The following is a 14013-nucleotide window of genomic DNA, read 5'->3' on the forward strand; positions in this document are numbered from 1 at the left end:
GCTAACTTGGCACTGCTGACCATCCCCTCTCCCTAGAGATTCTCCCCATCCTTGGTTTAACCAATGAAGTATTCTGGTTTTCTTCCCATCTCTCTGGTCTCACCTCAGCTTCTTTGTCAGGCTGTTTGTCTTTTGACCAGCCATTAACCGTGGGTAGATAACAAGGTTTTGTTTTATTCTTTCACTCTGTACTTATTCTCTCTCAGTCCATCCATACACATGGTTTCTGCTTCCACTTCTCTGCAAATGCCTCCCAAGTAAACAGTATCAACCCTGCCCTCATATCCACTCAGCAATCCTGAATTGTCTCCTATCACCAGCACATTTCCCTAAGGGTGACCTTTTAGCACCATATTCTCAAGTTGTTAAAAACTCATCCTCTGTGCCTCAGAGTATCAGTCCTTTCAATTGCATTACAGGTTAGCATTAGAATACACGTTAAATTGTTGCCAAATATGGTACTTCTTTCAAGAATCCTATCATCCAAGGAAGATCACTTGGCCCATTAGAATGCCAATTTTTGTCACAAAGTCAGAAAAAGCCATGGCTTCCTAGTAACGAATCCCCAACCGGTTTGAGAACCTTTATGAACAGAAAATATTACCAGCAGTATTGCAAACATTATGCTTCTGCAGTCTTAAGATTTTATGCTCCTCCAGAGTTGATTGAATCCTTTCACTAATGAAGTTGGTGAAACCTACAGTCAAAGAACAGCCCCACTATCTGCCCCCAGGAGGGATTTTAGAAATAGCAGTGTAGGTATTACTATTGTTAGGAGAATATTATAACATATGTGTGGAGAATTCCTAATATATTTGTCCAGAAGAAGGCTATTTACATCCGATACTTAGCAGTGATTTATCTGTTCTTATGTATTAGGATGCACTTGGGGTATATAAGGAGGCAATTCAGAAAATGCCAAGGCAATTTGCACCACAGAGCTTGTACAACATGATGGGTGAGTACCTTATTAAGATTTCTGGTTGACATTTAAGGTCCTAGTGAGTCATTCAAATGCAAATGCTTTGCTAACTGGAGTTCAAATGCATTTTCTAATTAAGTCCCATGAACTAACCTCACTCATGAATGGGCTTTAGCAGACAGACCGTTCTTTATACGCAAATGTAGCTGAAAAGGCCAAGGCAGACCTGTTAGTTCCTCTGACTCCACGCACATACACAAATATTGTCACCTTCTGTCTTACATGTTTGCAGTTCGCAACACCTGGCACTGTTTTGATTTTTGTCACTTAGTCTATCGATCTTCTCAAAGCTTCTGTTTACAAAGAGCCAATCTTTTTTCAGTGGTAACCACCCCCCAGGCTGATCCGTCTGCTAGTTTTCTCCCAACGTTCAGCTGTTGTTGTTTTTTCCTAAATCACACGAATGCTTCATCCGCCCTGCTTGCTTTAGCAACCCCAATTTCAGCTAACCATTCATTCACCTGTGCTACCTAGAGGAGGTATGCACCTTCCCAGGTTAGTAGGTGTACTTTGTTCCTTATTTGTTTGTGATTCTGACTTGGCCTCTTGAGATTGGCTCTGACCTATGAGAGCTATTGATGGAACTGCTCAACTTGATGGCATTCATGATGGGTCCAATTCTCATAATTATATGCAAATTGGAACAGCATTGCGCCTTTCTAGACCTTCGGTTTGTGCCAGAGCTTTAGGCCACATTGCTAACACACTCTGTCTGATGGTGCCCTAAAAGTTACGCTCTCTCTCCCGATTCGATGGGGACAAGCTGTTGTTCTGCATTGCTTGCTTTTTCTGCCGGTGATTGTTGAATCTCTGAGTCATTTTCATCAAGCTAGCCTTGATGGATTTGGCTAGCTCTGCCTAGCATCCTAATAAACAGTTGGTCCACAGTAAATGTTGTTCATGATGGAGATGATGATAGGATATTCGAGGGGTTGCTTAATACAAGACTACTGAAAAAATAAATGTGGAGAAGTGCCCGTTCGCTGATTGTGTTGAAGTGTGAAGAGGCAGAGATTTGGTTCTACAGAACTACTGGAATGTTTCTTAAAGAGAGAAAATTGTAGGGGTATTTATTCTGTCAAACAGCAGCCTTGTAGAGGTAGGGCAATTTTTGTTTAATGGGCAGATGTAGGATCATCAATCAGTCACTTTGGTCTCTGAGCAGATTTGGAAAGCCCAACAATAGCTGTTGTTATTTTACGAATCCAATACATCAAAGCCTTTGATCTGGAGTGGGAAAACCTGCAGAACTTTTCTTCATTCCTGCCTCTGTGAGTTATCCTGCAGCAGGCAATCTGGTTTTTCAACTCTATATCTAACCATTTTTTGTACACTGCATGCTATTTTTTCTAGACAATGAGTGTTTTTATTGACATGAGCATCTTATTGTTCCTTACATTCCGGGGGCTTAAGAATCAATTCGAAAATGGATTGCCTATAAATAAATGCCACATAATAGCCATCTTTCTTGGTAATATTTTTGAGTAACCTCATTTGTCTGGGGTTCTTGCCGTTCCCCACACCTGGATCACCCTCCTCCTTCAACCTTGTCACACTTACCTTTTTTCAGAGCTTTCCTAAAAAAACACCTCCTCCCAAATGAAAATTCATTTGGCACTCCCAAATGAAAGTGCTTGCAACATCCCAATCAGACCTTTTCCTCAGTCACAAAAGAACCTATAATGATGATAATATTTGTTAGACTGTCTCCCCCCTCTAAACTGTAAGCTCGTTTTAGGCAGGGAATGTGTCTGTTTATTGTTATATTATTTTCTCCCAAGAGGGGAAGCAGCATGGCGTATTGGATAGAGCACGGGCCTGGGGAGTCAGAAGTTCATGGGTTCTAATCCTACCTCTTCCACTTGTTTGCTGGGTGACCTTGGGCTAGTCACTTAACTTCTCTGTGTTACCTCATCTGTAAAAAGGGGATCAAGACTGTGAGCCCCACGTGGAACAGGGGCTGCATCCAACCAAATTTGCTTGTATCCATCTCGGCGCTTAACACAGTGCCTGGCACATAGTAAGCGCTTAACAAATACCAGAATTATTATTCCATTGCATTGCATTACATTTCACACAGTATGCACTCGATCAGTTGAATGAGTGAATGAGTGAACTAGACAAGGCTGCTTCTCAGTTTGATGTGGAGGTGGATGGGCAGCCTTTGGAGGTTCTTGAGGAGTGGGGAGACATGTACTGAACTTTTTTTTTTGAAAAGTGATCCATACAGCAGAGTGAACTCTGGAGTAGAGACACGTTTCCTGCCCACCAGGAGCTTACAGTGTAGAAGGGGAGACATAAGTGCATTCGGGATAAGGGTGGGGTAAAGTGCTTGAAGTGCTTAAAGAGTTTGGATCCAAGTTCATAGGTACTAATAGTAATATTAATGGTACTTATGAAGCGCTTACTAAGTTCCAAGCACTTTTCTAGGTGCTGGGCTAGATATAAGTGAATCATGTTGGACATAGTCCTTGTCCCACATGGGGCTCACCCTCTTAATCTGTACTTCCCAAGTGCTTAGTACAGTGCTCTGCACACAGTAAGCGCTCAATAAATATGATTGATTGATTGATTAATCCCCATTTTACATATGAGGTAACTGAGGCCCAGGGAAGTTAAATGACTTAATAATAATAATAATAATAATAATAATAATGGCATTTGTTAAGTGCTTACTATGTGCAAAGCACAGTTCTAAGTGCTGGGGAGGTTACAAGGTGATCAGGTTGTCCCACTTGGGGCTCACAGTCTTCATCCCCATTTTACAGATGAGGTAACTGAGGCACAGAGAAGTTAAATGACTTGCCCAAGGTCACACAGCAGACATGTGGCGGAGCTGGGATGCGAACCCATGACCTCTGACTCCCAAGCCTGTGCTCATTCCACTGAGCCACGCTGCTTCTCTAACCAAGGGCATACAGCAGATATGTGACAGTGGCAGGATTAGAACCCAGGTCCATACGACTCCACGGCCCTTGCTCCATCCTTTAACCCAGGCTGCTTCTCTTTGACACCAGGGGGAGAGGAAGGAGGGAAAATGAGGGATTAGTCAGGGAAGGTCTTTTGGTGCAGATGTCATTTTAGAAGAGTTTTGAAGATGGGGAGAGTGGTGGTCTGTTGGAAATGAAGGGAGAGGGATTTCCAGGCCAGAGAGAGGATGAGAGCTGGGGTCACTGGCAAAATAGAGGAGATCAAGATAAAGTGAGTAGGTTGGCATGAGAAGAGCAATATGTGCACAGGGTTGTAGGAGATAAGCAAAGTAAGGTAGGAGGGGGAGAGCCGTTTGAATAACTTAAAGCCCTTGGCAGGGACTTTCTGTTTGCTCAGTCCATCAATCAGTGGTATTTATTGAGCGTTTACTATGGACAAGTACTATACTGAAATTTAGGAGAATACAATACAACAGAATTGGTAGACGTGGTCCCTGCTCACAATGAGCTTATAGTGTAGAGAGGACCTTATACTGAGAAGATGGGAAGCTATTGGAGGTCCTTGAGAAGTGGAGAGACATGGAATGAACTTAAATTTTTTTTCAGAAAAATGATCTGGGCAGTAAAATAGTATGGACAGGAGTGGAGAGAGACAGGAGGCAGGGAGGTCAGCAGGGAAGGCGATACAGTAGTCAAGATGGGATATGATAAGTGACTGGATCAGCATAGTAGCAGTTTGTAAAAGACAGATTATGGGTTGATGTGAAGTTAGAACGGACAGGATTAGAGAAGTCTCATGGCCTAATGGATAGATCGTGGGCTTGGGAGACAGAAGGACCAGGGTTCTAATCCTGGCTCCACTGCTTGTGCAAGTCACTTCTTTGTGCCTCATTTACTTCATCTGGAAAATTGGGGATTAAGATTGTGAGCCCTGTGTGGGACAGGGACTGGGTCCAACCTGATTAGCTTGTACCTATCCCAGCTCTTAATACAGTGCCTGGCACGTGGTATGCACTTAAATACCATAAAAAAAAAAAAGATTTGGTGACATTGAAAATGTGGGTTGAATGAGAGAGATGAGTCGAGGGTATTGCCGAGATTACAGGTTTGTGAGTCAGGGAGAAAGGTGGTAATGTTTACAGCGATGGGGAATTCAGGGGAAGGAGAGAGTTTGGGTGGGGAAATGAAGAGTTCTATTTTGGACAAGTTAAATTTGAGGGATCAGCAGGACATCCAAATAGAGACGCACTGAAGGCTGGAGGAAATGCAAGACCACAGAAGAAGAGAAGCAGCGTGGCTCAGTGGAAAGAGCCCGGGCTTTGGAGTCAGAGGTCATGGGTTCGCATCCCGACTCTGCCAATTGTCAGCTGTGTGACTTTGGGCAAGTCACTTAACTTCTCTGGGCCTCAGTTCCCTCATCAGTAAAATGGGGATTAAGACTGTGAGCCCCACGTGGGACAACCTGATCACCTTGTAACCTCCCCAGCACTTAGAACAGTGGTTTGCATATAGTAAGCACTTAATAAATGTCATTATTATTAGTAGTATTATTATTAAGAGAAAGATTAAAACTGAAGATGTGGATTAGGGAATCATCGGTTTAGAGATGGTAATTGAAGCCCTATGTTCTCCAAGGGAGGAATTGAGCCATGTGGGTCTCCTACAGTTGGGGGGAAGAGGCAGAGAAGAAGTCTGTGGAAGAGACTGAGTGGGAACAGCCAGAGAAAATAGAAGAAGAAACAGAATTCTGATTTGTCTGTAAACATGCCCTGATTATCCTAGCATATATCACCTGCTATTAATTTGCTTTCTACTTCACACTGTTACATATCCTTGCTTGGAGAAATCATTACTCTAGTGTACACACACTCGTTGGTTCAATCTGTAAATATGGATTGGTTTGGGGTGGATTGTTTTTCTAGTTGAATGGGAAAATAACTTTCAAAAGCTTCCTTCAAACTATCATCGCAATGCCTTTAAAATGTTAACACCTTTTTTTGTAATAATCCACTTTTTCTAAAGAAGAATTCTTAGCACTCTAATCCTGCACCTTAGCCTGGATCAGGTTGCCAGCAGTTTGGATGGAGAGGAAAAGGCGAATTTTAGAGATGATGTGAGGGTAGAATTGACATTTTGAATATGGTGACATGTTGCATATGTGGGTTGAATGAAAAAGATGAGTCGAGGATAATGACAAGATTTTGTAACACAAGTCACTTTGGGGCAAAAGCTATTGGAAGAATTGGAAAAAAATGAACTCTATACAATATATTGTGCAAGCAGCTTGGCATAGTGGATAGAATAGATGGGGCCTGTGAGTCCGAAGGACCTGGGTTTGATTTCCAGTCCCTCCACTTGTCTGCTGTGTAACCTTAATCAACTCACTTCATTTCTCTATGCCTCAGTTACCTCATCTGCACAATGGGGATTGAGACTGTGAGCCCCACATGGGACAAGGACTGTGTCCAACTTGATTTGCTTGTATCCATCATAGCACTTAGTACAGTGCCTGGCACATAGTAAGCACTTAAAAAAATACCACAACAAATATCACAGTACCAGACATAAAAAAAGATAAATCTCCTCTCGTATTTTTTCTATTATACATTGAAAATAGATATATTTTGTAGATATATTGAAATATATTTACATATTTGTATAAATATATTTTCTTGCAATTACACTTGAAAGCTTTGACACTATTTTGGAGGTAAAATACCAGGTTGATTCTGATAAAAACAAATACAGAGAATGATGAATAATGAGTATACCCAACTTAGATATCTGCCTCTGAATATCCTATCCCTTCATTTTCACTGACAATAACATTTAAAGAGAACGTATTCACTTGGGGTCTAAGGGACGTACCGCAAATGTCTTAGGAGTGTAGAATGTTCTTCTATACTTAAGTTTTAGAGAAAATGTTGCTACACTTCCTTGTCTAGAATTCACTGCTGCCTGGCTTTCTATGTTGGGTCAGATCCCCTAAAATATAATACTTTTTCTCCTCTGCTGACAGATTTAACAGTGTGTGCAAACCACCTTTGACTTGCTAAAGTAGCTGAACCTTAAAAACTGCTTTTCTCTCTTCACCTCCCTCTCTAGGAAGGTAGCTTTTAAAGCACCAGATTTCTCTAGATTTTAATGGAAGAATCCCAAGCAGGATGACAGACAGCATATTAAAGGCCATGCTTAAGACAAAAGCATTTAAAAGGATTACTATAAAAGCCATGGTCAAATCTTGGTTAAAGTATATTCTGTGAACTTTGGAGACATTTGGCATGAAAGCAAATAGAGTCTCCTGTGTGAACATGAACAGAACAAACTAGCCTCTTCACTCTAAACCTACATATGTTCTTACCTTATGGAAGTTTATAAAAATAATAATTATGGTATTTGTTAAGCATATACTATATGCTAAGCACTGTTCTAAGTGCTGGGGATAGTTATAAGGTAATCAGGCTGTCCCACGTGGGGCTCACAGTCTTAATCCCCATTTTGCCAATGAGATAACTGAGGCACAGAGAAGTGAAGTGACTTGCCCAAGGTCAAACAGCAGATAAGTGGTATATTTCATTCATTCAATAGTATTTATTGAGTGCTTATTTTGTGCAGAGCTCTGTACTAAGCGCTTGGGAGTACAAGTTGGCAGCATATAGAGATGGTCCCTACCCAACAGCGGGCTCACAGTCTAGAAGGGGGAGATGGATGTGATGACAGGAGATGGAAGATGAAAGAGACCCAGGTTAAAAGAAAAACGTTTGCATATCCCCAAACTACACAGGGTATTAGAGAAGAAATGAGATGATACATCTGGAGATCATATGCCTGCTAATTCTGTTTGCGTTGTACTCTCCCAAATCTTTAGAACAGTGCTTTGTGCATAGTAAGCACTTAATAAATGCCATTATTGTTATTATTATTATAGTAAAGTGCTCTGCAAATAATAAGTGGTCCACCCTCCCTCCTCAAATCTGCCAATCACTCAATCTCCCTACTACTCTTCCCCCCTTCAAAGCCCTACTGAAGGCACACCTCCTCCAAGAGGCCTTCCCAGACTAAGCCCCCTTTTTCTCAGCTCCATCTCCCTGCCACGTCACCCCGACTCACTCCTTTTGCTCTCCCCCCTCCTTCCCCCACAGCACTTATGCATATATGTATATATCTTTATTTCTATGTATTTATATTGATGCCTGTTTACTTGTTTTGATGTCTCCCCCCAACCCCCACCTAATATTGTAAGCACATTGTGGGCAGGGATTATCTCTCTTTATTGCTGAATTGTACTTTCCAAGAACTTAGTACAGTGCTCTGCACACAGTAAGTGCTCAATAAATATGATTGAATGAAGGAATGAAATACTATTGACTATTTATTTTATTTTATTTTATTTTATTTTGTTAGTATGTTTGGTTTTGTTCTCTGTCTCCCCCTTTTAGACTGTGAGCCCACTGTTGGGTAGGGACTGTCTCTATATGTTGCCAACTTGTACTTCCCAAGCGCTTAGTACAGTGCTCTGCACACAGTAAGCGCTCAATAAATACGATTGATGATGATGATGTTGATGATGATGATCCCTTCTGAAAGGGTGGCAATTTGGGGACTGAGTTTATTATATCTTTGACAGATTTCATACTCTACTCTTCCCCACAGGGGTTATGTATTAATTTATTGTGGTATCTAAGAATGGTGATTGTTACTTCTGTTTTCTGCAACTTCCCTGGTCTTCCTAAGTTGTTGTGATATCCTTAAAAATGGGACTTTCTGATGCAGTTTGAACCTTTCATCTCCACCTTTTTATTAGCACAAACACTCCAAAAGTGCTAAACTTTTGTAGCACTTGTCTTTCCTTTGTTCAATGTGACCTGTGATTTCTTTTATTGGCTTTTTGGCCAAAAAATGAGTTGGTGGCCAAGGTGCCAATTTGACTTGTTTAACACTTAACTCCTGCACTTCTGAAATAGAAGGTGCCTTTCATCTCTAAGATCAAACTGCTCACTTGGTGTTTTAGTCTGCTGTCAGGGTGAAAGAAAAGACATGGAGACTGATGTCAGATTTCCAGGTTCATGGGTATGGAATGACAAAATGTAGATTTTGATTTTTAACATGTTCTTTCATTTGCCAGCTGTGCTGAACCACAGTAAGAAAACCATATGGGTTTTGGACTGTGTTTCAGGAGGAATATTTACCTATTTTTCCTTTGGAAAAAAATAACCCAAACTTTTGAACTGCCACCATGAAACATGGAGTTGTATGAATAACGGACTTGATTTAATTTTTTTCCAATGCAATTCATCCTTGATATAAACTTAAAACTATGTACTATGGTTACCGATTAATTTGCTTGGCATTACCAGCAGAAACTTCAAAGGCCAGAGTCCATTTCAGCTGTGTTAAATTGGTAATATATTTTGTTTAAAGCTTCTATTAAAATCCAGGGTCAGAGACATAAAATCCCTATGGGATTTTGAATACTTTAATGTCAATATTAGTTGCCTCAACATCATACTTGTTTATAGCTGAATCTTGCTTTCCTGGAAATATGATATTACGCAGTTGATTGCATTACATTGTTTTTAAAACTCCAACAGCCCACCTGCCACGGTAATTCATTCTTCTGCCAGTTTTGTGATTAACAAAATATTTGAAGTTTCTCAGTGTTTTCCATTGAAGGGGCAAGAGGGATGTACTGTTATTAATGATGCTGTCTTGATAACTTTGCAACACCAAGATTAGTTTCTGTTTCTAGGTAGTCATTAAATGGAATGGTAGTTTATGACTGACAGCATAAGCGTTCCTTTATCTTAGATGCAATGAATACTCATGAGAATTAATCCCTTTAACATTTGATGAGGCCCAGTAATGTAGGAAATGCTTCAGCAAAGTCATAATTACTGTAGATGTATTCTTTGTTCAGAATGCGTAGTCAATCACAAAAAGGACCATGTGGGAAAAAACAATAGGGAAGAGAAATTACACTTTAGGAGTCATTAGGGCTATCGATCATCTTAAAAAATGCAAGAAACAAGTCTTCCCTCTTTTTTAAGGCATATGCTAGTTCAGATGGGTGGCTTCTTTGTGTTGCTCATGGCAGCATAAAAATCCCTTTATTTATGACATATTTTAATGGTATTAGTTAAGCAATTGCTATGTACCAGACACTATCCTAAGCACTGTATGAGCTAATCTAGTTGGCACAGTCCATGTCCCACACAGGGCTTACAGTCTTAGTCCCCATTATATAGGTGAGGTAACTGAAGCCCAGAGAAGTGAAGTGACTTGCCCGAGGTCACACAGCAGATAAGTGGTGGAGTCAGGATTAGAACCCAGGACCTATTGGCTCTCAGGCCCATGCAGCTTCTCAAGTATTGTGAAACTCATATGTTTAGTAGAACTAGGAAGGAGCTGGTGATTTCTTTTTTTTGTTTCATTTATTTACAAGAAAATTATCTTTGAAAGAAAATGGAATCATAGGTGTGGAAGAGTCTTTTCTGAGAGAGCTTTCTTCTTTTTAGTAATGAACAAACATGTATTCTACTATATTATGGCATTTTCTTCACCATATTCTCATTTCTGGAATCTGCTGCGAATTGTTACAAAATGCCATTACAATTGCATGCCATCTTTGTATGGACTGAAATGCTGAGAAATTTGCATTTTCCATAAAATATTGCACTAATACAAAGGTGCAGTATCAACTAGCATCATCACGGAGTCAACTAGTTTGAGGAAATGGCCACCAAAGTGAAAGATACTCATTGCAAGTGAGTGAAGCAACCTGCCTAGTGGATAGAGCACAAGCCTAGGAGTCAGAAGATCATAGTTTCTAATCTGGATTCCACCATTTGTCTGCTGTGTGACCTTAGGCTAATCACTTCACTTCTCTGGGCTTTAGTTACATCACCTATAAAATGGGGATTGAGACTGTGAGCCCCTGTGGAATAGGGAGTGCATCTAACTTGATTTGCTTGTATCCACCCCAGCACTTATTACAGTGCCTGGAACATAGTGAGTGCTCAACAAATGCCACAATTATTATTATTATTATTATTATCCTTGCATAAGCCTAAATCCATGACTGGAACAGTTATGTGAATGCAGATTGAGGTTATGGCCAAGGCTGTATGCCTTTCTCTTGGAAGAACTTGAGTTGGCAAAACAGAGAGTGGACATATGATATGCTCTACCCGAGCACTAAGTGGTTTTGATCAGAGGAAAGACTTTCAACCAGCAGACTTGGTTGAGATGAAAGGAATATGCACCGTTTCTTCATCAGAAGGCAAATTTTACTTTATAAATGGTCTCTTAAAAACTCCTTCCTACTTCCGTTATTCTACCTAATTCTCCCCTTATAACAGGTGTCCCAGTTTTCCATTTGTAGAGTCTTCAAGCTGTCTCTTGCATCCTCATGTAAAAGGAGAATAATCCGAAGCATGTGTCCAAGGCAACTGTTGTACAACAGTCGAACAACTCTCCTCCATTAAATTCAGTTCATTCCATCTATTGAGTGCTTACTGAGTGCAGAGCACTGTACTAAACCCTTGGGAGATTATAGTATAACAACAGACACATTCCCTGCCCTCTACGAGGACACATTCCCTGCCCACTACCAGCTTTCGGTCTGGAGTGTAGCTACTTTCTGAATAGCTATGCTCAGGGAATCAATAATCCAGTAAATCCTGATTTACTTAATAATGCCAACATCATAGGAGCATCGTGGCATAGTCTGAAGAGCATGGGCTGTGAATCAGGATGCCTTGGAATTTGCACTTGTGACATCCTCCTACCTATAAAATATGTTTTCTTCTTTGTTGGCATCACATTTTTAATGCATACCTGAAAATTGGGAGGAGGAAAAAATGTCTTTCCATGTTTGTGCCTTGCCTTTTTTTGTGGGATGCCTTTATTCCACTGTGGTACTTACATAATTATGGCACTTGTTAAGCACTTCCTATGTGCCAAGCACTGTTTTAAGCCTTGAGATAGATAAACGTTAGTCAGGTTGGACACAGTCCCTTTCCCACATGGAGCTCAGACTCTAATTCCTATTTTACAGAAGAGGTAACTGAGGCCCAGAGAAGTGAAGTGACTCGCTCAAGGTCACACAGCAGACAAGTGGCAGAGCCAGGATTAGAACACATGACCCAGTGACTCCCAGGACCTTGCTCTACCCACTAAGGCCCGCTGCTTCCTTGGTGGTACTTCCATAGACATGGACTGTAAACTTCATATAAATCAGAATCATGCAAAGTTCATTGAACCTAAAAAAAAAAGTGTTTGTGATGAATTTTCTTTGTATGCTACAGTGCCACCCAGGAAAAATGTAAAAGTTGATTAGTTAATTGTTGCAACTTTTAAAACTAGATTGTCTTGCAGATAAGGTCAAACATAACTCTCCGATGCTTCTTCATTTATTTATCTATTTTATTTGAAGGTGAGCAAATCAAAGCTCAAGACAAATTGAAATGAAGTTGCCAGCCTTTTCATCATAAAATTTTACAACAAAGGGAAGAAGGCAGACATATAATATGACTAATTGCATACAGGAAAATAATTATGTGAGAGGTGCACAAAGCCTGTCATTTGAAAGGCCCTGGAAATTCTATGAACTGATATATTTTATTCATCTCACTACTTGAGAAACTTTTGAAACTCTGAAACAGGTTATATAGATTTCTTAGTTGATATGATATATAGAACCCAATGTGGCTATGGCTGTATCAATGTTCTTACCTGCAAAAAGATACATTATGAAATGTGAGTTTAGTGCTTTATAGCCCTTTCATGTTTCGTATCTGAGTGCTTTGCTAATTAATGAGTTGAAATCTGGTAGTGACTAAAGCGAATGGGTCGGTCATTAGGCATTTATCAAATGTTCTCATCTATCGATGTAGTTTACAGATGAAACGAATAGTGATGCATCTCTCATACTGAAAAAAATCAGTACAGTGAACTAAAATGATTTTTGATGTGACAAATTCAGCTATTTATGTTTTCTAGACATCAGAGTATTGACTAAAGTACCAGAAAAAGTACCATTAAGGTGTTCTTTAATCATTCCTGGTTATTTTTCTAACCAATTCAGTAGGAAAATAATCTTCACTAGAGGATTCAATGTTCACTAAAGATTAATCTTCACTAAATCTTCAATTTAATAAAATTGAAAGCATGAGACCTGCTATGTGGGATTTTAAAAACTAATTTAAATCCTCCCGGAAAATTCTGAAACCCCTAAATATACCCTTAGGTTCTAATATTAGCACCAAAATGAGCTGTCTGTGTCACCGTTTTTGAATCCAGAATCTGTTTTTCTTGGCAGAATTCAAGTGTGATTGTCCATGAATTGCTTCATTAAGATTGAAGTCCTCAGGTGCTTAGGGAAGTCTTCATGGTGCATAAATCCTATCAGTACCAACTGAGTGGGAAGGAGGTAGTGTTAAGATATCATCCATGGTGCCCTCATGAAGATGACTGTTTGTTTTACAGAGAAGCACTTGAAACTTGATAATACAATGTGGAAAACAGCCATCTGTCTCTGAAACACATATATACACCATCCCCTTCCAGGGGAAGCTATTTCTCTTCATTCTTTCTGTTTAAATTTAAAGGAACTTTGAAATTCCACTGTTTAACTTGACCTACAGGCACTTCCATAACATTTTCATAATTTAAAAGGCCAGTTAGTCAAATTCTGCCTAAAGGGTTGAAAGAAATGTATATATCCGGTATTAATAGTCAGTCATGTAGCATAGGGCCCCATGACTAAATCATTAGTATCACTGCTAGAGAAGCAGGGTGGGCTAATGGATAGAGCACGGGTCTCAGAGTCAGAAGGACCTGGGTTCTAATTCTCACTTTGCCACTTGTCTGCCTTGGGACCTTGGTCAACTCACTTTTCTCTCTACCTCAGTTCCCTCATCTGTAAAATGGAGGTTGAGCCTGTGAACCCCATGTGGGACAGGGACTGTGTCCTACCCTATTTACTTGTACCCACCCCAGCGGTTAGTATACTGTGCTTGGCACATAGTAAGCACTTAATAAATGCCCCAATGATTATTAATTATAATGATAATAATAATAATTCCAGACACAAAGCCCAGA

At 40.1% G+C, this 14013-nt stretch overlaps 1 protein-coding gene across 2 annotated transcripts in view; it reads left to right on the plus strand.

Annotated features, from left to right (window-relative positions):
- Positions 1–14013, plus strand: part of TMTC2 (transmembrane O-mannosyltransferase targeting cadherins 2) — a 372172-nt gene that overhangs the window by 245203 nt on the left and 112956 nt on the right. For both annotated transcript variants that reach the window (XM_038756319.1, XM_038756320.1), the window contains exon 7: positions 880–958. In XM_038756319.1, coding sequence (XP_038612247.1) covers positions 880–958 — 79 coding nt within the window. The remainder of the gene's footprint in view (positions 1–879; positions 959–14013) is intronic.

This window comes from Tachyglossus aculeatus, chromosome 14 (genome assembly GCF_015852505.1).
Source record: "Tachyglossus aculeatus isolate mTacAcu1 chromosome 14, mTacAcu1.pri, whole genome shotgun sequence".
NCBI lineage: Eukaryota > Metazoa > Chordata > Mammalia > Monotremata > Tachyglossidae > Tachyglossus > Tachyglossus aculeatus.